Raw genomic sequence first — 25,371 nt, 5'->3', positions numbered from 1 at the left:
AAATGGTTTTACCTTTCTGACCTTGTCTAGTCAAGGGTATTGTAGTTTTGTTAAACCCGTGGACTCTTGTGGATTTATTCTCTTAGCAGGTGTCTTGAATCTCAAACTTTGTCTACTTTAAACAAAATGTTATCAGTCCCTAACCGGATCCTATCAACAACTTGGGAGCCTGGTCTAGGGTCATAACATCTGGCACTAGCCTCTTGTGTGCCCCCAATCCTTTTGCCCCACCTTTGCCAGCTGGGCCTTCAGCTGTCCAGAACCTAAGCTCCGAAATTCCCTCGCTTCTCTTTTTTATCAAATCCACCTCAATGTAAAGGTTTTGTCACCTCTCCTAATATTCAGGAGAAACTTCATTATCCAGAGAGTAATTAGACTGTGTAACTAGCTACAAGGAGTTAAAGTGAGTATCAAAATTGGATTCAAAGGACAACTAGGTAATAACATGAGGTAGAAGGGACTGGAAGGTTCTGCTGAAAGGGTTAATTGGGATCGGAACAGGAGGTTTGTGTGAAGCATAAAACCAACATGGACATGTTGATCTGAATAGCCAGTTTCTGTGTTGTACATTCTCTGCACATTACCTCCTTGCTTGGCCCAGTCTCCATCTTTTTGACCCTGCACCTCTGTGTGTCGTCTTGGGAATTTTTTTTTTTACATTTAAAGGTGCTGTACAAATGCAGTTAGTAACAGTGGTTGTTACTGTTGCTTGCAGACTTAAAAACTTCCAATCTTTCTGTAAGGAATTTTAGCAGCAAACCCAGGTGTTGTCTTTTATGAAGCTTAACTTTGCCCAAAGCCACTTGGAGCCTCTTGTGCTGAAGGTACAGAGGGTTAGTCGTGGCTCAGTTAGCAGGACTCTAAACTCAGAGTGGCTCAAGGGTTCAAGTTCCACTTCAGAGAATTGAGCACATAATCTCGGCTGACGGAGTGCTGCAGTGTTGGTGGTGCTGTCTTTTGGAGGAGAGGTTAAACTGAGGACCCTGCCTGCCCTCTCAGGTAGGCATATAACACCTAGTTTGAAGACAGGCAGGAGAGTTTGCCTGGACCTAGATCCACGGAGAGATCAGGATGGCCAGTTACAGTCTGATGAGGCTTTTAAAAATCTTTTTATCTGAACTGTGCTCAACGCAATCGAATCGAGGTGAGACTAGTCAAAGATCATTGGCAGAAGAAGCAGAGGAGAATTTTCTTACTTCTATACAGGGAGTTGCTATGATCTGGAATGTTGTGCCTGAAAGGGTGGTGGAAGCAGGTTTGAATAGAAAGTGGGAAGGGAAGGTCACGAAGTTGAGGGGAGCAGGGGGTTGGGGATGAATTGGGTTGGCGAGCGAGCAGGACGGGCTGAATGGCCTCCCCTCTTGCTGTGTGATTGGGAAGGGAATGCGGCGCTGTGGTATTGCTGTGTGTGGCAGTGCCCAGCAGGGTGAGTGAATCGCTGTGTGTTGAGAGAGAGAGAGAGAGAGGGGAGGAGTTGGCAAGTTGTCCCAGTCTGTGTTTGCAGGTGGAAGGTACAGGGCTGGCTGGCTGGCTGGCCGGCTGCCCCGGGCACTGAGCGAGAGACACGGGAGCGAGAGCTCAGCGCCGGGATCGCTGCGAATCTCACTGAATTCACCTTCAGCTCCCAGTCAGAGGGTCTTCCGGGCTCGGCCACACAGAGAGAGGGGGAGAGCCGAAGAGAGTCGCTGGCCGCTGCCGGCTCCCGAGTGCGGAAAGTGGCGGCTGGAGCCGGAGCCGCAGCCGGAGCCGGCCTCTCCCCATGGCTGGGGAAGGTGTGCGCACAAAGGGAGCGGCTGCTGCCGCTGAGGAGCAGGCAATGGGCGAGCAGCTCCCGGCCAAGGAGCGGAGGGTAACCTGCGTGGCGGTGGTCCTGAACGGGGGAGCGCCCTGGGGATTCACCCTCCGGGGGGGACGGGAGCACAAGGAGCCCCTCCTCATCACCAAGGTAAGGAAGCAGATTGCGCTGGCTGTGGGCTGCCAGCTCTCTCTGCACACTCTCCTCCACAGCCACTTTGCCTTTTTATTGTCCTCAAACCTACTTGCCTCTATCTCCAGCGCTGCTAAACTGCCAGCCAAGGCTCGGCTGGTCACACTCAGTCCAAAGGTTGCAGGTTCAAGTCAAAGTCTTGCAGGTAGAGGCTGCACTCCCTCAGTACTGCACTCGTCAGAGGTGTCGTCTATCGGATGAGATGTTAAATGGAGGCCACCTCTGTTCCCTCAGGTGGTATTGTTTTGAAGGGCAGGGCAGTCCTCTGCCGTGCCCTGGTCAATATTTATCCCTCAATCAACATCATAAAAACAGATTATCTGATTGTTATCACATTTGCTGTTTATTGGCATTGGCTGATTGCAAATTAGCTGCTGCATTTCCTACATTACAGCAGTGACTACACAGTCAAAAGTACTCCATTGGCTGTAGAGTGCCTGGGCACGGCCTGAGGTTGTGCAAGGCGTCATATAAATTGCAAATTATTTTACCTCTTAGAATTGAATTTACATAGAGGCTTCAGGTTCTTGCAAAAACCCAAGGCTCTTCACAGCCAATGAATTACTTTGGGTTCAGTTGTTTTATAGATTAATTGTTCAGACAGTTTGCACATTAGTCAGGTCCCACAGACAGTAATGAGATAAATCTGTCTACTGTATTGGTTGAAGGATGAATGTTAATTTATGCTCAGGATGTGGATTCCATTGGCAAGGTCAACCTTTATTGCCTACCCCGCGCTGCCCTCAAAGGTGGTGGTGAGCCACCTACTTGAACCTCTGCAGTCTGTCTGGTGAAAGTACACGCACATTACTGTAGAGAATTCCAGTATTTCGACCCAACGACAGTAAAGGAATGATGATGTACACCCAAGTTTGGAACACTGTTGTTCTTTGAAAATATCCAAATGAAGAAGGCAAATTGGGCTTCTGTTTAACATCTCATCTGAAAGATGACACTTTTCACAATGTGGTACCCCCCCTGCCTGCCCCCCTCCCCAATGTTATATTTAACAATTAGCCTGGGTTACATGCTCAAGTTGTGGAGTGTGATTTGAATCTACAACCATCTGGCTCAGAGATAAATGCTACCAACTAAACCAAACTGGCACTTAAAATGACTTGGTAACAAAGACTGGCAATGTTAGTAGACAAACACTTAACAGCTTGCCATGTCATTTATTTGGGTACCATTTTATTTAATTGGTTAAAAATAGTGGAAAAAGAATGCATTCAGCATTTAATGTTTATCTGTTAATATTTTCACAAGCAATATTTACATGTTTGAGTTGCATGTGCCACTTTGGTAAATGCTGTTACTGGTGGTTATTGTCATCAATGAGTTACAGTTCACTGCTGGCCATGATACAACCTCTACACGTTGTATACAATGAACAGCTCTTAACGATTGTGTGTGAAAAGACCATCTGGTGAAAGTGACTTGATACCAACAGGATGCATTTTCCATTGCTCTTTGACACTATTGAAAACTGAAACTACAGTTTACAATCAGGTCTACTTCTTTCAAAAATGAGTCAGTACTGGAAAATCTATCAATATGCTCTGTGTGAGTTCTTAAAATTGGAATTCAATCTGAGAATATTAATTGACATACTGTACTCAATGCATCAGCATGACTAAAACAAAAATACCTGGAAAAACTCAGCAGGTCTGGCAGCATCTGCGTAGAGGGACACAGTTAACGTTATTTCACCTCCCTTCTATTTTTACTTAGTTCTGTTGAAGGGTCATTCGGACTCGAAACGTTAACTGTGCTCCTCTCCGCAGATGCTGCCAGACCTGCTGAGTTTTTCCAGGTATTTTTGTTTTTGTTTTGGATTTCCAGCATCCGCAGTTTTTTGCTTTTATTATCGGCATGACTGTTGCGTGTATTTTTCTGCTGAAATATGGAATTTGCAGTTAATGAAAAGAATTTACTGCCTGTGCCCTATTCCAGTCTGAAATCTGCTGGAGTGATTGTTGTCACTATACTGATTTTGGAATTGGAGTATATTGGGAGAGCATTGGTTTGTGAAGAGGCCTGGTGTTCTGTATGTGGTGTTTATAGACCATTTTCATTATATGTTCTGATTGACTGACTGCATTGTGAAGTGTTATGTAAAGGATTCAGAGGGTCAGTGCCTTGAATTCCCATCACTGAAACCTTAGACCCTTCGTAATTTTCCTACATTGCAAGTGACTGCACTTCAGAAAAGTACTTTGGCTGTATAACACTTTGAGACATCTGGTGGTTGTGAAAAGTGCCATACATAAGTCTTTCTTTTTCTGAGTTTTAATGTCCATTACCATGGCCCAAGTGCCTGAAGTTGTGGTCATCCCCATCCCACGTTGGCTACAATATTGTTGAGACTTCTAAGCTTCAGTGTAAGGAATATTAGAAGTTTTGGATTGGTTATCACTGGCCATATTGAGGTGGAGCCAGGAGCTGGGATGTGAGCCTCTCTTCCAATCCTTGTGCATTTTCTCAACCCGCGAACCTGTTGAAAGGATGTTGTTTTAGAGCTGCTTCAACTGCTCTCTCTCTCTCCCCTGAATTCCTGTCTTCAGCTGAAGCTCAAATAATGACATGTATGAGGAGACTCTTCATGGATTTTAGATAGCACCTTTTCACATTTTAGGGATGTCCTATATCTATTCACAGACAATGAAGTGCTTTTGAAGTGAAGCCACTATTGTAATGCAAGAAATGCGACAGCTAATTTGCACATAACAATGCATCACAAACAGCTGTGAGATGCATGACTAGATAATCCCTATTTAATCATATTGGTTGAGTGAGAAACATTGGCCAGCACACTGGAGAACTCTCCTGCCCTACTTTGACATAGTCCCATGTTACATCCATGTGACAGAGCTGAGGGGGCCCAGATTTAATGCCTTATCTGAAAGACAGCACCTTCAACAGTGCATCGTTCCTTAGCATGTGCAATAAGCTTAGGAAGGGCAAACAAATATTTCTTCCTTTCTTAGAAGCATCAGAATGTAGCTATGACAGTGTTTGAGTTAACAAGGGAGCGGAGAGTTACTTGCAAAGGATACTTTTGGCAATTTGTTTTACCAAGTTTGAATGATAATGATGATATATATGGCCAGGAAGCACTTAAACTACCTGGACTGAAGCCTGCACTCCAAGCGCACTTTGCCTGGAATCTTTGTAGCATTTGCAGATCTGTTAGAGAACATTCCCTTGAGTACTGAACATTTTCAGAATACCTTGTGTCTTCTCTATATCACAGCCATAAATATCCTGCTGACTCCTTCTTTTTGCCTCTTATAAAAGTTGAAGCAAAGTGGGTAAATGGAATGGAGGTATAGATCAGCCATGATCTAACAGGCAGAACAGACATGAGGGGCTGAATGGCCTACTCCTTTTTCTAATAATCCTATAAATATTTGTTACTATGAATGGAAACAAATATCAAATGTCTAACTTTCTTTTAAGTGCTTTGTCACAGAAACTTACCTGGAGTTTAGAAAAGGTTAATATTTATTTTAAACTTGGAAAATATTTCCTTTTCATTTTCTGTGGGTATCAATTGGATTGCTTGTTTTCTTGAATAAGTCTATTGTCCAGGTCTGTTTCTTTTATGGAACAACTTGCTTGAACACTCATTTATTTATCCTGTGGAATAGACCCTGGGGGTGAAGGGTGATGCCTGATGGAGTTGAGGATTGGGGATGAGAATAAAGACGCGTCAGGCTTCTTGACGAAGTACAAAGGAAGAGTCACCTGCTCTTGTCTCTTTTTGTCCTTGTGAGATTTTGGGAGGAAGAAAAGAACCTCTGCTAGACTCAATAGCACGAGTCAGGATTATTTACTATGAATCCTTCAGCAATGGTTTTGAATTACTTTTGTTAGGATTTGTTGTGTGTTCTGCATCAGTTATAATATTTGTACAATTTCATGTTAACAGGCACGCTTTACTTTAAGAATGATGACATCATTTCAGTCTGATTACCAAATGTGAGTGTGTAAGTGAACTGGGTAATTACATGGAACGTATAGCACAGAAACAGGCCATTTGGCCCAACTCATCCATGCTGGAGTTTGTGCCCTTCATGAGCCTCCTCCCACCCACTTCACCTGACCCTATCAGCATATCCTTCTGTTTCTTTCTGCCTTGTGTGGTGTCTTAGAAACTAAACATCCAGTATAGCAAGTCCTCATTTTAAGTTACCTCATTCGTTCTGCTTTGGTGTTGCAGATATAATGGGGCTAGTATGCATACTTAGCGTTGGGACTTCTGCATTGCGTTGTTTTGTGCTGGGGCCAAGGTAATGTCACGTAACCTGAATGGCACCCTTTTCGAGCAGCCTCTCCCACTCGCCGACTCTCTCCCCAACCCTCCCATTCGCAACTCCTCTCACTCGCTTCCTCCCTCTCACTGCCCCTCTGCAAACCCTCCCTTGCAGCAAGGGTTCAGGGGAGAGAGGTGGCAAGCGGGAGGGTCGACCTGTAGGAGAGATGGCGAGAGGGAGGGACCGGGAGAAGGAAGCGGTGAATGGGAGGGAAGTAGAAAGAGTTAGCATATTTCTTTTATATTTTTAAATCTATTTTATTTTAAAAGTTACCGTATGTACTCATGTACAAGTTAAGTTTCTAAGGTGAAATTTTTAGCCAAAAAGTAGGGTGTTGACTTTTACACGAGTAATATTTTCGAGTGGTTGAAATTCACCCTCTCACTGCTCCAGAGTGCCCAGATCAGAGACTGTTCTTAGGCATTCTTGGGCATCTCCCTAAACTGTGTAGCAAGCTTTGTCCAATCTCTTAACAGTTTCTCTGATATCTTGAATTCTCTAGTTGCTACAGATTATTTGTCTGCTCTGTAATCTCAATGACTTCTAAATTTAAACTGGGCTGTGTATCTGCTGTTCCTTCTTGATATCTTGTTGCCATATTAGAAGGCAGGATTGGCGGGAACATAAGCATGCACCATCGAGGTGGCAGCCTTGACGTCACACGTTGATGTGAGCAGACACGAGGAGCTGAACAGCCGCCTTCAATGGTGGACTATTCTATGATTCAGTCAGTGAGTAGTTTTGCACCAGGGCGAGTTTGACTTCAGCAGCGAGGGGGTGGTAAGTAGAAAGAGTTTGGAATTTTGTCCAAAAGTTAGGGTTTGACTTTTGCACGAGAGTGACCATTACTTGAGTATATACAGTATTTAATTTATGAATGTAGGAATTTAGGAATGTACATTATTTCAACTTACAGGTTATAATATTTTAATTTTTTTGATAAAGTTTCTGTTGAACCTAACTACAGCTTGTACATTGGTTGTAATGGGAAAATCTGATTCACTTAAAGTTGTTCCACTTAAAGTTGCACTTTTCAGAAATTCAACTGCAACTTTAAGGGAGGATTTACTGTATGTTGCGCTATCTCAGGCCAGCCTGCTGCTGACTTATGCTTCTGATTTCCTTTTTCCCCACCTCTCTGCACTCCCCCATAACAAGGAACTCACTTAGGGAGGTTGGGGGGAGCAAGGGATGAGGAATGGTGGAAACAAACCCTTGTTCTCTCGGGCATCATTTGCAACATTGCACTATTTCCAACAAGCCCTGTAACTTTTAAAATCTTCTTCTCAACCGTTTTATTGAATTGTCACTACTAGCACAGCAATTGTATACAACTATAATGAAGACAGAAAATGCTGGAAAAACTCTGCAGGTCTGGCAGCATCTGTGGAGAGAGAAACAGAGTCAACATTTCTAGTCTGTATGACTCTTCTTCAGAGCGAGTCATACGGTCCCAAAATGTTAACTCGTACAACTGCCTGATAAAGTTTACATATTGTTTCTAAAAAAAACCATGAAGGGTTTTCAATATTGCAGTTTAACACCAGCACATTCACTTGGTCATTTATAAATCACGGGAACCTGCTCTATATGGGTTACAATGTTCTTCTGCCTTCAATTTAATTAGTTACAGTATGGAAATATTTAGGAATAAAAGACATTACATCAGTGTTTATACATCAGAAATCACTGACTAGCCACAAGCGTGGTGACGGCAACACTGCTTAGCCTCGTGCACTAACTTTAGTAGAAAACTGCTTATATACACTCACAATACAGGTAAATGTACATCAGGTGTGTGTGTGTATTTACTTAACATCTGCCACCATTCAATAACTGAGGAACTCACAATGATCAAAAACATTTACGCACACTGTTTTTAATCTCAGCATTTTACCAACCACCACACAAAAAAGGTTAAAGATCCCAGGCATGTGAATGACTATTGAGATCACATACCCACTGATGATATCTATTACTCATTGTCTGTTTACTGATCAGAAATGCAATTAGCCACATCTGGATTCCCAATTAGTCACATGAGGCCAGAGGCTAATAAATTAGATAATACTGCTTTCAGTCCAAATAAATCTTTCCCTTTATAGGTTTAACTCACTAGTTACTTCTCCCCACTCTCTGCAAACTTCACTCTCTTCCAAAAATATATCCAATTATCTCAAACCCAGTTAGCCGTAGAGTTGAAATCAAGCCCATGCCTTTCCTTTTAGGGTGGTTTGGGTTGAAAATCTCATATTTGAGCCTTTTGATTTTTCTTTATTCTTCCATATTGTTTAGTGTAATCTCCACACTATGGGACAGGTTGCCTGGGTACATGCTATTGTTATGGGAACTTCACATGCCAGTTTGTACATGAGCTTGCTAGCCCAAATCTCTCATCAGCTGTAATCAGTGCCCATTAAATCGGAGGACCTGGGAACGGGTGTGTGAAATCCTCCACTGTCAATGTATTATTGGCCCTAATATTCCACCTGTTTCTAGACTTGCAGACACCTTTTCCCATCTAGCATTTGTCCATGTTTGGACAGGTGAGAGTATATACAAGGGGGAAGGAAGCCTGTTGAGTTGGTTACTTTTGTGAGACTATGTAGAAAGCTGTGAAATGAGGGGAATGTGTTTGGTTTACTTCACCTCCTGGAGGGAAGTAACTCTCCAAAAATGATTAGATTGGAACATCTGCATCTCGGCTTAACTTCAGTCTTCAGTTATTTGTTCACCTTTTTAAAGAAAGTTAACATTGCATAAACAGGTTCTGATAGAAATCTATGTACTAGTTTATGGGGGATGGAAAAACAATCCTGTTCTATCTGGTATTTCAGGAATATCAGCTAGATTGCTTATGAGTCATTAATTCATTTATATAAATAGTCATTTATTTTCATAAATCTCCCCTTAACATTAACTTTACAAGCGGTCCAGGTACAGTGTTATCAATATCATTTCCGTGTGGACTTTAGAGTCTTCTCTCCTTATGCACCATCTGTGCCATTATAAACAGTATTAACCCTTTGGATGCTGAGACCATTTCATCTTTCATAATCCACAAAATTTAGGAAATGTAATGTCAGAAACACGTCAGCCAATTTGCACACAAGTAGCAATATGATAATTACTAGATAATCTGTTTGAGTGAGATAGGTGATATATGTATTGGCTTGGAAACTGGGGGGAACTCCTCTGCTCTTCTTCGAGTAATCCCATGAGATGTTCATATCTACCTGAGAGGAAGATAGGGCCTCAGTTTAATGTCTCATCTGAAAGACAGCACCTCTGACAGCACAGCACTCCCTCAGTACTGCACCGGAGTGTTAGTGTAGATTTTGCGAGTCTCTGGAATGGGCATTGAATCTACCACTTTCTGACTTGGAAGCTAGAGTGTTACCATCTGAGCCATGGCTTACATTTAATTATGAGTGACACTTATTCTATTTCACCCAAGGTGAGTTTTCAGCTCCATGCCTAAATGAACTTGTTCTATCCCCAGACAATTGCCCATCTACAGCACTAACTCACTCACAGGCTAGCGAGGGATAGCCAACAATTCTATGAGTATCCCAGAGAACCTTAAAGTTTGCAACCTGGGTGCTGTCTCACATAAAGTCTTGCACTCCTTTTACCCCATTCATTACCTTCATGCTCCACTGAATCTATTTCAAAATCTCCATGTTTTCAATACCTCCATTGCTGAATGTTTGAGGAATCTTCCATATTTATCTCAGGTTGCATCCATTGTCCCTCTTACCCTGGATTACTGTGCTGCCTGTTTAATGATCCTTCTATTCCCCTCCCACATCCCTACATCTTAAAGCTACTGAGCTCCTGCACTTTGGAATTCTCGGCTTAAGCTGCTTTGTGTTGCTACATCCTTCACAGTCTTCAAAAACCTGGTTAATATGTTTCTACAACCCTTAAACCCTTTCTTCAAGTACTGATGCAGGCCCTCTTTTATAACGTCAACTGATCAAGAGTTAACTAGTCTTCCTGGTTGTCTGTATCTGGTAGGCAACTCGGAGCCCCTATGCCTGAGGCCCGAGAGTGAGTCACTCATCCATACACTTCCTCAGCTAGACTTAGGGTGGGAACAGGGAGGAAATACCCGGATTTCATATCTAAAAAAAAGACAAACAACAGTTCTAATTCAGTGCACTTATTTTATTTTACAAAAAGGTACTTTTGTAGACAGCATTGTCTTTTGGAAGGTTAAAATTCAACAACATTGTTTTTCTTCTGCGCTCTTAGAAAGGATTTGACCTCAGTGTGCTGTCCAGGTAACTTATATTATTTAATATGTATGCAATTACCTTTAATCAGGACTAAGAATGAGAGAGTGTGCCAGTGCTCTGTGTCACTGATGGATTGTTTAAGCTGGTCAGTGAGGTTCTGTTACAGTCTGAACTTGATGAAAATGATGAAATGGAGCAAACTGCAATTAATCTCTGCGCTTGTGTATGACAGATTGTTGGAGTGGGCCCAATAATTTCCAGTCAGCATTCTTCACTCTCTTATCCACCTATTTCTATTTTTCCATGTATTGGATTTCCAACTCTTTTAGTTTTGACATTAATTCCTGAACGTTGCTGGGAAATTATCCCAAGGTGTGTGAGTGTGATATTAAGCCTCACAGGCAATAACAATAGCCGGTGCTGCTGTGAATTAGATTGCAACTGCAGTAAGAACTCAGTCTGTTCTGGTTTGAAATATGTCTGTTGAATTCCCTAACGTTTAAGAGTGGGCTCCGTCCTGACTTCTCAAACTTTCTGTCCAGACAATGTCTTTCTCCAAGTGACATCGACCCCATCCTTCTGGACAATTGGAATTGATTTAGGGACTTTTTTCTTTTACTGATGCTATGTTCTATGTTTGCCGTCTCCCCCAGCCTCCCCGCACCACCACCCCGAGGCCATTCACCACCTAGTCTACTTGCAGCTCTCTGCATCTGGCACTCTTGACTGACTGATGGAGCTGTGCAAATTTTGAACACATTTCCCTTCTTGCCTGGCCTTGGTCCTTCTCCATGCCCTCTTGCGTTGGCATGGCTGGGATGAGGAGCTCAGATGCAACTGTCTACATATGTACAAAAACTTTCATAGTTTTTAAAGGCTAAACTCAAACTTACCCCATCACAAAGAGAACACCGATTGAGGAAACATTGGTGTATGCCTGCACAAGATATGTAGGAGTTGAAAATCTTCCTTGAAGAGTCTGTTCCCATCTGAAACCTGTAAGATTCTCCATATGCAATGACAGAACTGTGCTGTATGTCTAAAGAAAAAGTAAGATAGAAAAGCTTGCACTTCTAGAGGGCCTTTCCTGACCTCAGGGCTCACCAGAGAATTTTAGGACAAATGAAGTACTTTTGAAATTTAGTCGCTTTGAGGTGTCAGATATGTGGTAGCCAATTTGCACACAGTAATGAAGTAAATTACTGGATTGCCTTTTTTTTAATGTTGGTCGGGAGATAATTATTTGCTGTTCTAGGAGAGTAAGCTCTTTGCCAACAAACTGTTCTTCAGAGCCTCCTTCGAACAAAGGTTTGCTGGAGTGCTTAGATACAGATTGTATCAATTGTGGATGCCTTCTGCCATGTATGTGCTTTCCCCTTTGCGCAGTGAAGGGCTCCTGTAACTTTGAAAATCTTGTGGTCTTCTGTCGATAAGATAATGCCCCACTAATGTGGGAAACTAAAGAACTAAGTACCAAGAAATACTCGGCACAGCTAATTAGTATTGTCATCAAGTGTAACTGTTTCAGCAGATTCCACTAATGATCACTTGTGCCTGGTTCACATTACCCTGCCATGGCGATACTCGAGAAGAAGAGCTGCAAGATGTATTCTCATTTACTGTTTTAGTTTTCTGTGCCTGCTAAGTGTTTGTAAGATGCTGCAAATATTGAATATAAAGGAAACTACAAGCCCCCTGGGTCGGCCCTGTAAGAGGTCTGCACTTCACAAGAGGTTCCGTTGGTCTCCGGGCTCCACTTCAATCAGCAGATGTGTGCCTGCACAATTAAATCATCGCACTTGGAGACAGCCTCTTGTCTCTGATTCTCCATTGATCGGAGGATATGGCTGGCATTTATTGCCCACCCTTAATTGCCCTGAGAAGATAGCGGTGGGCCTTTTGCACAGCTGGTCGGGGATAAAACAACTGAATAGCTTGCTTGGCCATTTCAGAGGACAGCTGCAAGCTAATCATGCTGATGTAGGACTGGAGTTACAAATGAGGTTTCCTTCCCCTAAAGGTTATTAGTGAGCCAGTTGAGTTTTATTTCCTGAGAACCCAGCAGCTTCACAGTCACTTTTCCTGATACTGACGTTTTATTTCCTGAACTGAATGTAAACTGAATCCAAATTCCTGGTGGGATTTTAACTCATGTCCTAATGGATTATTTTCTCAGGCCCTAGGTTACTGGTCCTGTGATATAACCACTGTGCTAGAGTACCCTGGGTGGAGAGTGATGCAAGATGATTGTCTTACTGCACTACATGCCTGGTCTTTGCTTATGGACTACTCATGTCAGCAACGGAGCAACTGTATGTTTCTGTGCAGTCTTCCTGCATTCCTATTGCATCTTTACACTTGTTTCAGACGTGAGCTGGCATTGCCATCTTTAGACCTGAGTCTTTCTGCCCTGAACCATATTCGCCTGCTCCATAAACCTCATTCATCATAAATGGAAAGGAAATCTTTTCACAGGCCCTGTTCACTGATGCAGTAGGGTTCCCCACTCTGTCTGAACATTTGACACTTCGCAAATGTCGTTCCATTTACCTTAGTCGGGTGTCTCTGTGTCATCGAGGGCTGAATAAGATATGTAACGTTTTGTGAAATACAAAGATGTCAGTGAGATGAATTACAAAACAAAAATAAAAACACCTGGAAAAACTCAGCAGGTCTGACAGCATCTGCTAACTAACGTAAACTGTATTCCTCTCCGCAGATGCTGTCAGACTTGCTGAGTTTTTCCAGTTACTTTTATTTTTGTTTTTGTTTTGGATTTCCAGCATCCGCAGTTTTTTGCTTTTATCTTAGATGAATTACAAAGTCTGTTATGAATCAAAGTAGAGCTAGGTAAACCTATTTTCAGCGCTGCTTTTATTATTCCTGCTGAACTTGGTTTCCTCTACCAAGAGAGAATTTTCTACAGTTCCAAATTCTTTTACCCTCCTGTTCCTCATGCATCTCTCACGTTCCCTGTTGAACCGAACAGCGATTGTTAATCTTTCTCTGCCTTGTTTTTCTGGACTTCAGTAAACTGGCTTTGGCCCCTATAATCTCTACCTGCCCTCGAACTGGCATGTACACCATGACTTCACTTGGTAATAATCTTTTTTACTGGTTTCAAACATACTCCTCCCTGTGATATCCACTTCTCTTTGAAATGATAGATGTTCCCACATAGGCCATGACATTACAGACTGACAGAACAAATACCTTTGTTTATAAATACGTGGGATTCTAAAGCACCATCATTAACACATTGTCCAATATACAATACATATATAAAGATACCTAAAATGAGGAAGCCCTCAATATTACAATGCAAAAACAAAAATAGCTGGAAAAACTCAGCAGGTCTGGCAGCATCTGCGGAGAGGAGCACAGTTAACGTTTCGAGTCCGTATGACTCTTCAACAGAACTAAGGAAAAATAGAAAAGAGGTGAAATATAAGCTGGTTTAAGGGGGGATGGCTTATATTTCACCTTTCTATTTTTCCTTAGTTCTGTTGAAGAGTCATACGGACTCGAAACGTTAACTGTGTTCCTCTCTGCAGATGCTGTCAGACCTGCTGAGTTTTTCCAGGTATTTTTGTTTTGGATTTCCAGCATCCGCACTTTTTTGCTTTTATCTCAATGTTACAATGGTTGACTAAACAACGGATGTCCTTTTTGCGTTCAGGAGTACAGGGAAATGCAGAGAATGAAGTCCCAGTTCCTGCTGCAGGGATTTGGCCCTTGAGGAGGACGTGTTATGTGACCTTTTGTTCTGGGAAAGCTGGAATGTCTGAAAGAAATGGGACTGCTAATTTCAAACTCCTTATTTTTGAATCCCTTAAAGTGTCAAAAATTGGCACTCTGTTAATTCCTTAATGTGGAGCTTCCCTGGCAAATCCTAAAAACATTAAATACATATGTACAATTAACCAAGAGGAAAAGAGGGTCGCAAATCATGGGTTACTAAACAATTTGTTTCACTTCAGTGTCATCCTGGGCTCAGTGGTAACACTCCCTCCTCTGAGTTGAAACATTGTGCGTTCAATTCTGAATTTGGGGATGACAGCAGACAATCTAGGCTGAAACTCCAGTACGGTATCAAGGGACTACTGCACTGTCTGAGATACTGTCTTTCCAATGAGGTGTTAACCCCATTTGCTTCCTCAGGCTGATGTAACAGATTTAATTTGAAGTGGAGTAGGGGAATTCTCCCAGTGTCATGTCCATTCTGGTTTCATTGAGTGAAATCGTACAGATAATATGTTCTTTTGGAACTGGGCCAACAGATCCTTTGTCCTCTTCACCATCAAGGTAGACCATCTGAAGGTGCTGGGGATATGGTTCAGAGGGCTTGGATATGTGTCCAAAACTGGACGGAGCATTTAGCCACAGTGAGACTGGGCATGTGGAAGCGATGTTCCCTCTTTATTAGTAAGAATGTTATCAGCTGAGCGGTCTCTTGGTGGTGTTCTACGTGACGCTGGTCAGACCCGTACCCCGCTGATGTGCCATAGCATCCCGGTCATCTGGTCATCTTCCACTTTTTCTGGCACTTGAGAATTGACCATGTTTGCAGGGATACAATGTATAAATCTCTAGATAAAGGGGGGGAAAGCTGTACACAAAGTCACCCTCAATTGTCAACAGCTCTTTGCACTGGAAGATCAGCAAATTTCAGGCATGCCAAAGAGCATCTTTCACTGAGCTAATGGTCTTCCAGTAACAGTTGATATTTATCTCAGTGTGTGTCCCTCAGAATGGCCCACGGAACAGAGTCCTACCTCAAGGAGCTGCTCAGCATGAACCTCGACAAAAACCACTGTGTCTTTTTCCAGACTTGCTTTGCAAAGGCACATTCCAGAAGGAGGTGGACGATGGTTTCTTCCCCAGTGCAGCCGCCTCGGCAACTGTGTGGAGGGGGAGAGACTGCAGGAAGGATCTGACAGGGAGGGCCTTTCTCACTGGCCAGCCTAGATGCATCTTGGAAGCATGTTTGAAGTGATGGGACATTCTGCCAAATGACTGACGGAGTGCCCAGGGAACCATCTGACAGGATCCACCATCTGAGGGATGCAGGAAAGCTTGGGGCAGTTGCTGCAAAGGTTCAGTGAAAAAAGACCACTGTCTAAGGCCCTCTGGCCATAGTACACCGAGGGGCTGGAACCCATGTAAAACTCTTCAGGCTGTATGCAGCAGAGAATGTTGGATGTGCAATGTAAAGGTAGGTTGTGAACATACCCTGACATGTTAAAAGTATGAGAAATGATGCACACCATTTCTAAGGTCAATAACATGGAGCAACCAGAAGGAAAGCCTCTGCTTTCCACGCCCAAGATATACACAGGCAAGGCCGGACTTAGCAGTGCTCTCCTCTGGATGTGTTTGAACTCCTCACAGAACGATGGCCTCTTTAATGAGATTGTGGAGCATGTTTCTCAACAGGGAATCGGGAAGACAAAGTAGAGGGAGGGGAAGGAAGTTTCCTCAGTTAAGGTGGGGGAAGATTTTTTTGTGATATGTGATTGAAGTACCATTAGAAAGGAAGAAGTGCATCTCTTTGATTAGTAGTGAAGCTGCGGGCTCTGCCAGTAATGTTCTGGGAACCCAGGTTCGAATCCCACCATGGCAGATGGTGGAATTTGAGCTCAATAAAAATCTGGACTGAAAAGTCTAATGATGACCACTAAAAAAAGGAATTGTTGATTATCAGAAAAACCCATCTGGTTCACTAATGTCCTTTAGGGAAGGAAACCTGCCGTCCTTGCCTGGTCTGGCCTGCATGTAACTCCAGACCCACAGCAATGTGGTTGACTCTTAAAATGCCCCCTTAAATACCTGAGCAAGCCACTCAGTTGAAGGGAATTTAGGGATGGGCAATAACTACTGGCCTAAACAGCGATGCCCACGTCCCATGTACGAATATAAAAAAAACATGACTCTCCCATGTTCATTACTGCTGCAGACGTGGCAGGCTCTTTATTTTCATTGTGGCCTTGTTGGCATTGGTTAGGGATTCCCCTTGGTGACGATTATGGGCGGTTCTTAAAAAGGCAATTATGACATTCCAAGCCACAATGACTAATCCTGCAAATTGGCTTTATACATGAAGAAATTACTAATGGTGACTGTCTCCCAGTGAGCCCTGGACCCTGTCTCCGCAACTTGTGGGACCCTGGTTTAAACCCATTCCAGCCTAATAAACCGAACATCTCTGTTCTTTAACTGAACTGAGTTGGGACGTCCTCAACTCCATTCACAGTGGGTGCGGGTCCATAGCGTCTAAAAAGAACTGCCCATAATTTAGCACTAATTGATCAGTAAATCAATGGACCAACTGGAAGGCTGTAAGGATGGTTTGTGTGGGGAATGGAAGTGTTTCTCTCTTGCAGTAATGGGTACTGTTTTGCCGCTGCATTTACCAATGTGGGGGAGGGGGGAATCTTTGCTGTTTGATAGAACACATTCATGATTTCACGCTGCTAGTTAAATAAATGAAGAGCTGTTGATGAGCCAGAGCCAAGAGAGCTTTGCATTGGGGGAGCTCCTGACGCTGAGTAATTAAGATCAAATTGATACTTTGAGTGAAAAAATAAATTGCTCATTGCAGAAGTTGGCTTTAAAAGGGAGGAATTTAATTTTGCACATACAATTGAACTTTGCTGCCATCCCCTCCAGCCGCTCCCCCCCACCCAGCTCTGCATTATTAAAGACACTTGACTTTGCCTTGACCTCAAAGCAGTCCCAGAATGCATTGCTCCAGTGATTGCATGTCTTTAGTAATCCCGAAGTGTCTCAAATTCCACATTCTTATCATCAGGTGAAAGCAGAGTTTTGGGGGGGCGGGGGGGGGGAGTGGGTAGCGGTGGTGGTTGGAAGGAATAACATTTTGACTAATACGTTTTGACTCCTGTTGGAAGAAACACTGAATAAGACTGTGGCGTTCAGTTTGACTGGTTGGTGGCTTTTCTGTTTAGGCAGACAATTGGACAAGGCCACTTGTTTAGTTTCACTGTCAATCATTAAAAAAAAATGCTTCTAAAGCTGACTTTACATCTCTTTTAAACCTGAGATGTCATGGGGCTTCCATTCTCTGTAGAAGAATTCCTTGCCCATTTTCCTGGAAAGAATGGGGCCTGTAAGCCTGTTGGTGTCCCTGTTGTCTTTGGCCGATTGTACCAATCATTGTGATGCAAATAGATTTTGATCAGCCTTGGAGACATCTCAGCATCCCACGTGCGTTAAAATCTTCCTGTCCCGACGGAGCACGTCATCGTCCTTCACTTCAGGGGACGCAAGCTGACACCTGATTGAATAGGTCCCAGGTTGTTGAAAAGAGACGAAAGGAGAGTTGGTTTCTGAGTTACCTCATGCTCCTCTTGTGAACCGAGCAGCAGCTGGGCCACAGGACAGCCTGAGAGCAGGTCACCTGCTCACTCTTCAGGTACAGGAATGGGATGCAGTTTGTAGGGGTAGGGTGGGACTAGGGGAAAGGGAACGTAACTACCAGGGTACAGCCCTTTTTCAATTGTATTTGGCTGGGGGCTGGGGAGGCCAGGGTGGTGCCGGGGGGTGGGGTGGCTGAGGGGGGCCAGGTTGGTATTTTGGGGATGGGGAGGTGATGCTGGGGACCAGGATGTGTCAGGGGGAGGTGATGCTGGGGACCAGGGTGTGCCAGGGGTCGGGGGGAGGTGATACTGGGGACCAGGATGTGCCAGGGGTCGGGGAAGGGAGAGAGTGGTGCTGGGGACCAGGATGGCGCCTTGTGCAGGAAGGGGGTGGCCAGGGCAGCACCTTGGGTGGGGCGCGGGGGGCCAGGGCAGCACCTTGGGTGGGGCGCGGGGGGCCAGGGCAGCACCTTGGGGGTGGCAGTGGGGGGTGTGGTGCTGGGGACCAGGACAGCGCCTTGGGTAGGGCTGCACCTTGTTCGGGGTACCAGGGCAGCACCTTGGGGGAGATGCTGGGGGGTGTCAGGGCAGCACCTTGGGTTGGGGGTGGCACTGAAAGGTTTGCGGGTGTAACAGGATGCCTGTATAAGTGGAAGGTTTTGTAGGTGACATCTGTGGCTCAGTAGTTTGCACACTTGCCTCAGCAACAAGTCCCACTCCAGAACTTGAGTACAAAATCTGGCTGACACTCACTGTGCAGAACTGAGGGAGTGCTGCACTATGTAATGCATGTAAATTTCAGATGAGATGTTAAACTGAGGCCCAGTCTGGCCTCTCGAATGACGTAAAAGATCCCATGGCAGCATTTTGAAGAACAGGAAAACTCTCCCTGGTGCCCTGGACAATATTTACCCCTTGATCAGTGTCTCTAAATCAGATTATCTGCTCATTATCACGTTGCTGTTTGTGGAGACTTAGTGCATGTAAATTAATTGCTGCATTTCCTACAGTACGACAGGGACTATACTTCAAAAAGTATTTCAGTGGCTGCAAATCGTTTTGGGATGGCCTGAGGTCGGGAAAGACACAATATGAATGTAAGTTTTTGTTCCCTGTCTGGTGCTACCTGTAGAATTTCATAAAGATTTCAGCCTAATTTCTTCCCAAGTACTTGGGAAATTTGTGTGGGCTTGTACAAATCAGCTCTCGCTTTCTGGAAATTTGTGTACCAAAGACACCCTGTTGAAAGAGTGATTTGTAATGATAGAGTTGTGCAAATCTCTGTTCCTGAGGTTTGGGGAATGTTGCCATGCTGGTGAGCCCTACTCTCCTGGTGCTAGACTGACTGCTGCAATAGTGTCAATCTAACTTGGGGAGTAAGAAGCCCTAGATGCTCTTGTAAGGTCATATTCTATAACCTCTTCCAGCCTTACAACCATCCAGTAACTCGGCGTTCCTCCAGCTCTGGCCTTGTGTAGCAGCCCCCCCCCCTCCCCCCACCCCGGTATATTGGGGAAATCCCAACCCAAACCACCCTTCCTCTCTCTCTCCTCCTTTAAGATTGCTTAAAATCCACCTCTTTCATCTGTCCTAATATTCCCTCTTTGTCTTGGTGTCAACTTTTACCCGATGACACTTCTGTGAAGTGCCTTGTGATGTTTTACTACTTTAAAAACACTATCAACATGCAAATTGTTGTGCACTTTAGTGCCTATGATGGGCACAGATGTGTACATGTTCCTGTTTCCCTCCTGCTGGCTCTTGACAACAATATCTGCAACTTTTGGAATTCATTTTTCGCTGATATCTCAATCTCTCCATGGCTTCTTGTACTTTTAAGACTGTTAGTCTGACGTCCACTCTTGAATGAGACAGAGGTTCCTCCAGGGAAACGTTGACAAGACCTCATCTTCTGCCCCTGATATAGTGGGAAATTCCATCCCTCACCAGCAATTCCATCTTTTTACCCGTCCAATGTGTTGGACAGTCTGCTTGCAGTCTTAGTCTTAATGATCCTGAGCTGAGCTTCCAACCCCATATTGTTTTCTACTTCAGTGCAAGACTGGAGGTGGCGGATGCTTTTGGACAAGATGTTAAACCAATGCTCTGTCTGCTATCTCTGTTCTAAAGGATTCTATGGCACTATTTGAACGAAGAGCAGGAGTTGTTCTACCCGGTGTCCTGGCCTATATTTATCCCTCGGCCAACATCACAAAAACAGATGAATTGTTATTGTGTGCTTGTGGAACCTTGCTGTGCCAAATGGCTGCTGCATTTTCCTGCATTGCAGCAGTGACTACATTTCAGAAGTACTTCATTGGCTGTAAAACACTTTGGGATGCCCTGAGGCCATGAAAGGTGCTAAATAAATGCAAGTTTGTTCTGTCCATCCTCGCTCTCATTTCTCACTGATTTCTCTTGACACACGATAAATAGCGGCTTAGTTCATTCACCTCAGTTAACCTACTCCTCCTAGTTTGTATGTCGGTATGTGACAATGCAGACAAACTTAGAAGGTAAAATTTGATTTCTTTTTTTCCTTCTCACTGTTTGCTTCAGAGCCACTATACTGGACGATATGTTGATTAACGAGTGGCAGTCAACTGAAATAGTTTTCATTAAATGTGTGGTGTTTCCATTATATGTGGTTTTGACTCTCAATTCCTCAGTGAGTTATTGAGATGGCTGGCTTCCCATGTGAGAGTTTTGGCAGTATTCACTGTGTAATTCCATCTTGTCACTTTATCTGACTGTACAGCTGACGGGTGATATCTGTACTGGGAAATGCTCCAGTTCTTCTGCTACAGTGAATACGTGACCTGTGTGCCAATGTCTAGCATGGGGCCCACCTCAACCATCGATGGCATGTCCGAGCAACAGTATGTTAATCCCACACTTGCACTGTTATGGTACCATGAATGTAATGAAATGTCCTATGGCAGTTCATACAAGGGCACTGAGCCAGCCAATGAAACATGAGAACAGGTGACCAAAAGCTGACTGTAAAGCTTGGTCAAAATGGTACATTTTTTTTAAGGAACACGTTAAAGGGAGTGAGAGAGACGGGAAGTTTTAGGGAGGGAATTCCAGAGCTTAGGGTCGCAACAGCTAAAGGCATGGCCAGCAGTGGAGAGGCAAAGGAAGTGGGGAGGCCCGAATTGGAGGAATCCAAAGTTCTTCCAGGATTTTAGGACAGGAGGCTGTTAGGAAGGGACACTGCCTGGCCATGGAGAATTTTGAAGAGACCGGGAGAGAGAGAGACCAGGATTACCTGCAGCAACCGGTGCCTGTGAAGTGCAGAGTTTATTAACAGCCTGGAGATACTGAAAAGCTCTTTAGTCCCTACAGACTCATATTTTCTATTTGTTGCCTACGGCATGGTGCTCGTTTTATCCAATTCTGAAACAATTTAAACCCAAGACTTTCCTGGTCTGAATCTAGCACTAATTAAATATCTGAGCTATAAATCCACTTGTTTGGTAGTGTTGTCTTTCTGAGGAATTGAGTAGAAACTCCTCATTTGATTTAAAACAAAGATGGGGTGGGCATAAAATGTGTTAAAAATGGAACAGTTTAATTAAATTTAAGTTTCAGAAATGTCATGCTGCAAACTCTGAAAGTCAATTTGATATTCCAGCAACTGCTCAAATTCATTGCTGCTTTGTAACCTTAGTCACCAAAATTAAAGCATGAAAACTGGCCACCAGTCTTTGTCATCGATTACCCATCCAATTCTGTCCCTTCGATCCCTTCTTTCACTTATCTATCCAACCTAATTTACATAGTTTCTGAATCAACCACTAACCCTGGAAGTGCACTCCACAGCCTCCCAGATATTTGCATGAAGAAATTTCTCTTGTTCTATGTTTCACATCCCTTGAGTTTTACTCTTGTGCCTGTCTATTGTTCGAGACTCCACACCTACTGGGAATAGTCTGCTTCAAGCCACTTTGTCCCATCCTTTGATAATTTTAAACAATTCTATTGTACTGCTCCCTAATCTATGTTGTTCGACCAAGAATCAAACTCCAAGTCATTGCCAGGTTAAGATGTTGGACTCTGCCTTTGGTGAGGAGGAGTCAGTTTGGTGAAAAGGTCCCTTTCTAAAGGAGCAAGACTCGAAAACTATCTCGTGCTTTGGGGATGGGATGTGATATGGGCAGTCAGGCTGTGAAGGGAGGAAGTTGTGCCCCAGAACTGTGGGGCAGGGTTCAAAGGAGATTTTTAAGCTAAGTAAGATGACTCGACTGAAGTAACATATGGTCATGCATTCATGTTTTTTAATCATCCATGTGTGAATTTGTGATTGAACCGAGCGACTCTGGTTGTACCAGTTGTTCTTGTGTCTGTCTCACCTCACTGCAGAATAAAGCAGCTTTCATTTCAAACCAGACTCTTCCCCTTCCACTGCGCACTCAGTCCTTTGGAGATGTTGCAGAGATGCACGTGCAGAAGACAGGAATGACCAGCCCTGATCACACGGAGATGCTGTTGTCACACCCAGGCATCAGCCGTAGCTCAGTGGCCTTATCTCCAAGTCAGAAGGCTGTGGGTTCAGGTTCCACTCCAGACACTTTAACCCAATGTCCAGGCCGATGCTCTGTTGAAGTACTGTGGGAATGCTGCACTGTCGGAAGTGCTGTCTTTTGGGTGAGATGTTATACCTGGGTTCTGTCTGCCTTCTCAGGTGGATGTGGAAGGTTCCACAGCACTATTTTAAAGAGTAACGGGAGAGTTCTTCTCATTGTCCTGGTTAATAGTTATCTCCCAACTACTAAACACATTATCTGGACACTATCACATTGCTGTTTGTGGGAGCTTGCACTGTGACATTATGATGCTGACTGTAGGTCAGAAGTATTTACTTAGTTGTAAGGAGTTTTTGTGGCTCAGCGGGTAGCGCCCCTGCCTCTGAGCCAGACACTTTGGGTCCAAGTCCCACTCCAGGACTTGTTGGCCGTGGAAGGATTGTTCATGACGTGGTTCAACAGGTATAAGAACAGCCTGCTGATCCTTCCGATGCTGCCCTACGGTGTTGCATGAAGATAAAAAACACACAACCTTGGCTCCAAAGCCCTTCAACATGTCCTAATGTTGTGAAAGGCACTTTATAAATGCAAGTTATTTTTGCTACTATACAAGTTGATCTCGACTGTGCCCTTAAATCTGCTTTCCAGACACTGGCAGTCGGCTTATGATCTTGAGTGAAATCTAAATTCAGATAAGACCAATTTAAAACTGAGAGCAAACTTGAAGGGTATGGTACAAGTGAGAATATTGCAATAATTATAGAAAGTTGGCTGGCGGACATGAAATGAAGATTTAAGGTAAACAGGCATTGCTGAAATTAGACAAGGGCTGAAATTAGTTCAGCCCTAGGGTCAAAGTTAGGTCGACAAACATGCAGGATACTTATTGATATTAACTGTCATCTAATACCTTTCTGCCCATTCCACTGGTCTGGCCATGTCTGCCTGAGGCCTTTTATTGGCCTCCTTGACCTATCTCTGTGGTGTCAGAAAAATTTGGGATTGTGTTCGCTTCTCCCCAAGTTGGAATTGTATGTATGTGATTTTGCACTTGGGTATAGGGAACAAAATTTTGAAATTTTCTTACAATACGAGATGGATGGGCTTGAAAATTGCAAGAGGAGTGGGGAATTTTGGAGGAAAAGGCAGGTAAATTAATGTATCTTATTGTGGGTTACTAGGAGAATGCATTTTGGGAGCTAAACTAGAGATGGCAGTGTTTGATGCTGAAGAGTGTTTTGTTTTATTCATTTATGGGATGTGGGCATCACTGGCTAAGCCAGCATTTAGTGCCCATCCCTAATTGCCCTTGAGAAGGTGGTGGTGAGCTGCCTTCTTGAACCGCTACAGTCCATGAGGTGTGTAGGCACTGTTAGGGAGGGAGTGCTGTTAGGGAGGGAGTTCCAGGATTTTAACCCAGCGACAGTGAAGGAACGACGATATATTTCCAAGTCAGGGTGGTGAGTGGCTTGGAGGGGAACTTGCAGGTGATGGTGCCCTCGTCTATCTGCTAGCCTTGTCATTCTAGGTGTTAATGGTCATGGGTTTGGAATGTGCTGTCGGAGAAGCCTTGTTGAGTTGTTACAGTGCATCTTGTAGATGGTGCACACTGCTGCCAGTGTGCGCTGGTGGTTAATGGAATGAATGTTTAAGGTGGTGGATGGGTGCCAATCAAGTCCTGGATGGCATCGAGCTTCTTGAGTGTTTTGGAGTTGCACGCATTGAGACAAGTGGATGAACAGAGACCTAGGGGTTCAGATACATAATTTTATTGAAAGAAATGCAGATAGATGATGCTATGAAAAATGGCAATCAAGGTTCAGGTTTCATATAGTAAGGACATAAGAGTACACAGCGAAATGAGCTGTGGTAAATTTGCTCATAATATTAGTTAGGCCACGTTTAATTTTGCAAACCCCATTGTAGAAAGAATGTTAAATCCATACAGCCACAGATAGGAAATTATAGTTATAAAAACCTGTGGCACTGAGAGTAAGCATTCTCTGCTTCAGTAAAAACAGAGGATGTTTGAAAAAAGGCTTTCAGAATGATGAAGGGATTTGGTAGAATGAATAGGTTTGGCAGCCTGTGATGAAGGGGAAGGGGGGGTCATCAATTTAAAATTCAGTCAGTGAAAAGAATGGTTAAAGGAAATGTTTTACAGCAGAGGATTGCTGAAGTGTTAATTGCTGTGCCACAGGGAGTTGCTGAGGCAGAGACCACTGCAAATTTTAAGGGAAAACCTACCTATTTGACCAAGTGTTTGACCATCTGCCTTATGCAGCATGGTGGCAATTTTACTTTCTAACGCACATATGAACCCCTTTGGGACGTTTTGTTGTGTTAAAAGATGTTATCTAAATATAAAACAAAAACAAAAATACCTGGAAAAACTCAGCAGGTCTGGCAGCATCTGCGGAGAGGAACACAGTTAACGTTTCGAGTCCGAATGACCCTTCAACAGAACTAAGTAAAAATAGAAGAGAGGTGAAATATAAGCTGGTTTAAGGTGGGGTGGGACAAGTAGAGCTGGATAGAGGGCCAGTGATAGGTGGAGATAACCAAAAGATGTCACAGACAAAAGAACAAAGAGGTGTTGAAGATGGTGATATTATCTAAGGAATGTGCTAATTAAGGGTAGAAAGCAGGACAAGCAAGGTACAGATAGACCTAGTGGGGGTGGGGTGGGGTGAAGGAATCAAAAAAGGCTAAAAGGTAGAGATAAAACAATGGATGGAAATATATTTTAAAATAATGGAAGTAGGCGGGAAAAGAAAAATCTATATAAATTATTGGAAAAAAAGGGAGGGGGGAATCGGAAAGGGGGTTGAGATGGAGGAGAGAGTTCATGATCTAAAATTGTTGAACTCAATATTCAGTCCGGAAGGCTGTAAAGTGCCTAGTCGGAAGATGAGGTGC

The 25,371-nt window shown here is 43.7% G+C and overlaps 1 protein-coding gene across 2 annotated transcripts in view; it reads left to right on the top strand.

The window, feature by feature from the left end:
* The first annotated feature begins 1,671 nt into the window (after positions 1-1,671).
* Positions 1,672-25,371, top strand: part of shroom2a (shroom family member 2a) — a 228,617-nt gene continuing 204,917 nt past the window's right edge. For both annotated transcript variants that reach the window (XM_078559422.1, XM_078559421.1), the window contains exon 1: positions 1,672-1,945. In XM_078559422.1, the coding sequence (XP_078415548.1) occupies positions 1,760-1,945 (186 nt within the window). In that variant the 5' untranslated portion in view covers positions 1,672-1,759. The remainder of the gene's footprint in view (positions 1,946-25,371) is intronic.

The sequence above is a fragment of the Cetorhinus maximus genome, chromosome 16 (assembly GCF_964194155.1).
Source record: "Cetorhinus maximus chromosome 16, sCetMax3.hap1.1, whole genome shotgun sequence".
NCBI lineage: Eukaryota > Metazoa > Chordata > Chondrichthyes > Lamniformes > Cetorhinidae > Cetorhinus > Cetorhinus maximus.
This window is presented reverse-complemented; position numbering and strand designations above follow the sequence as displayed.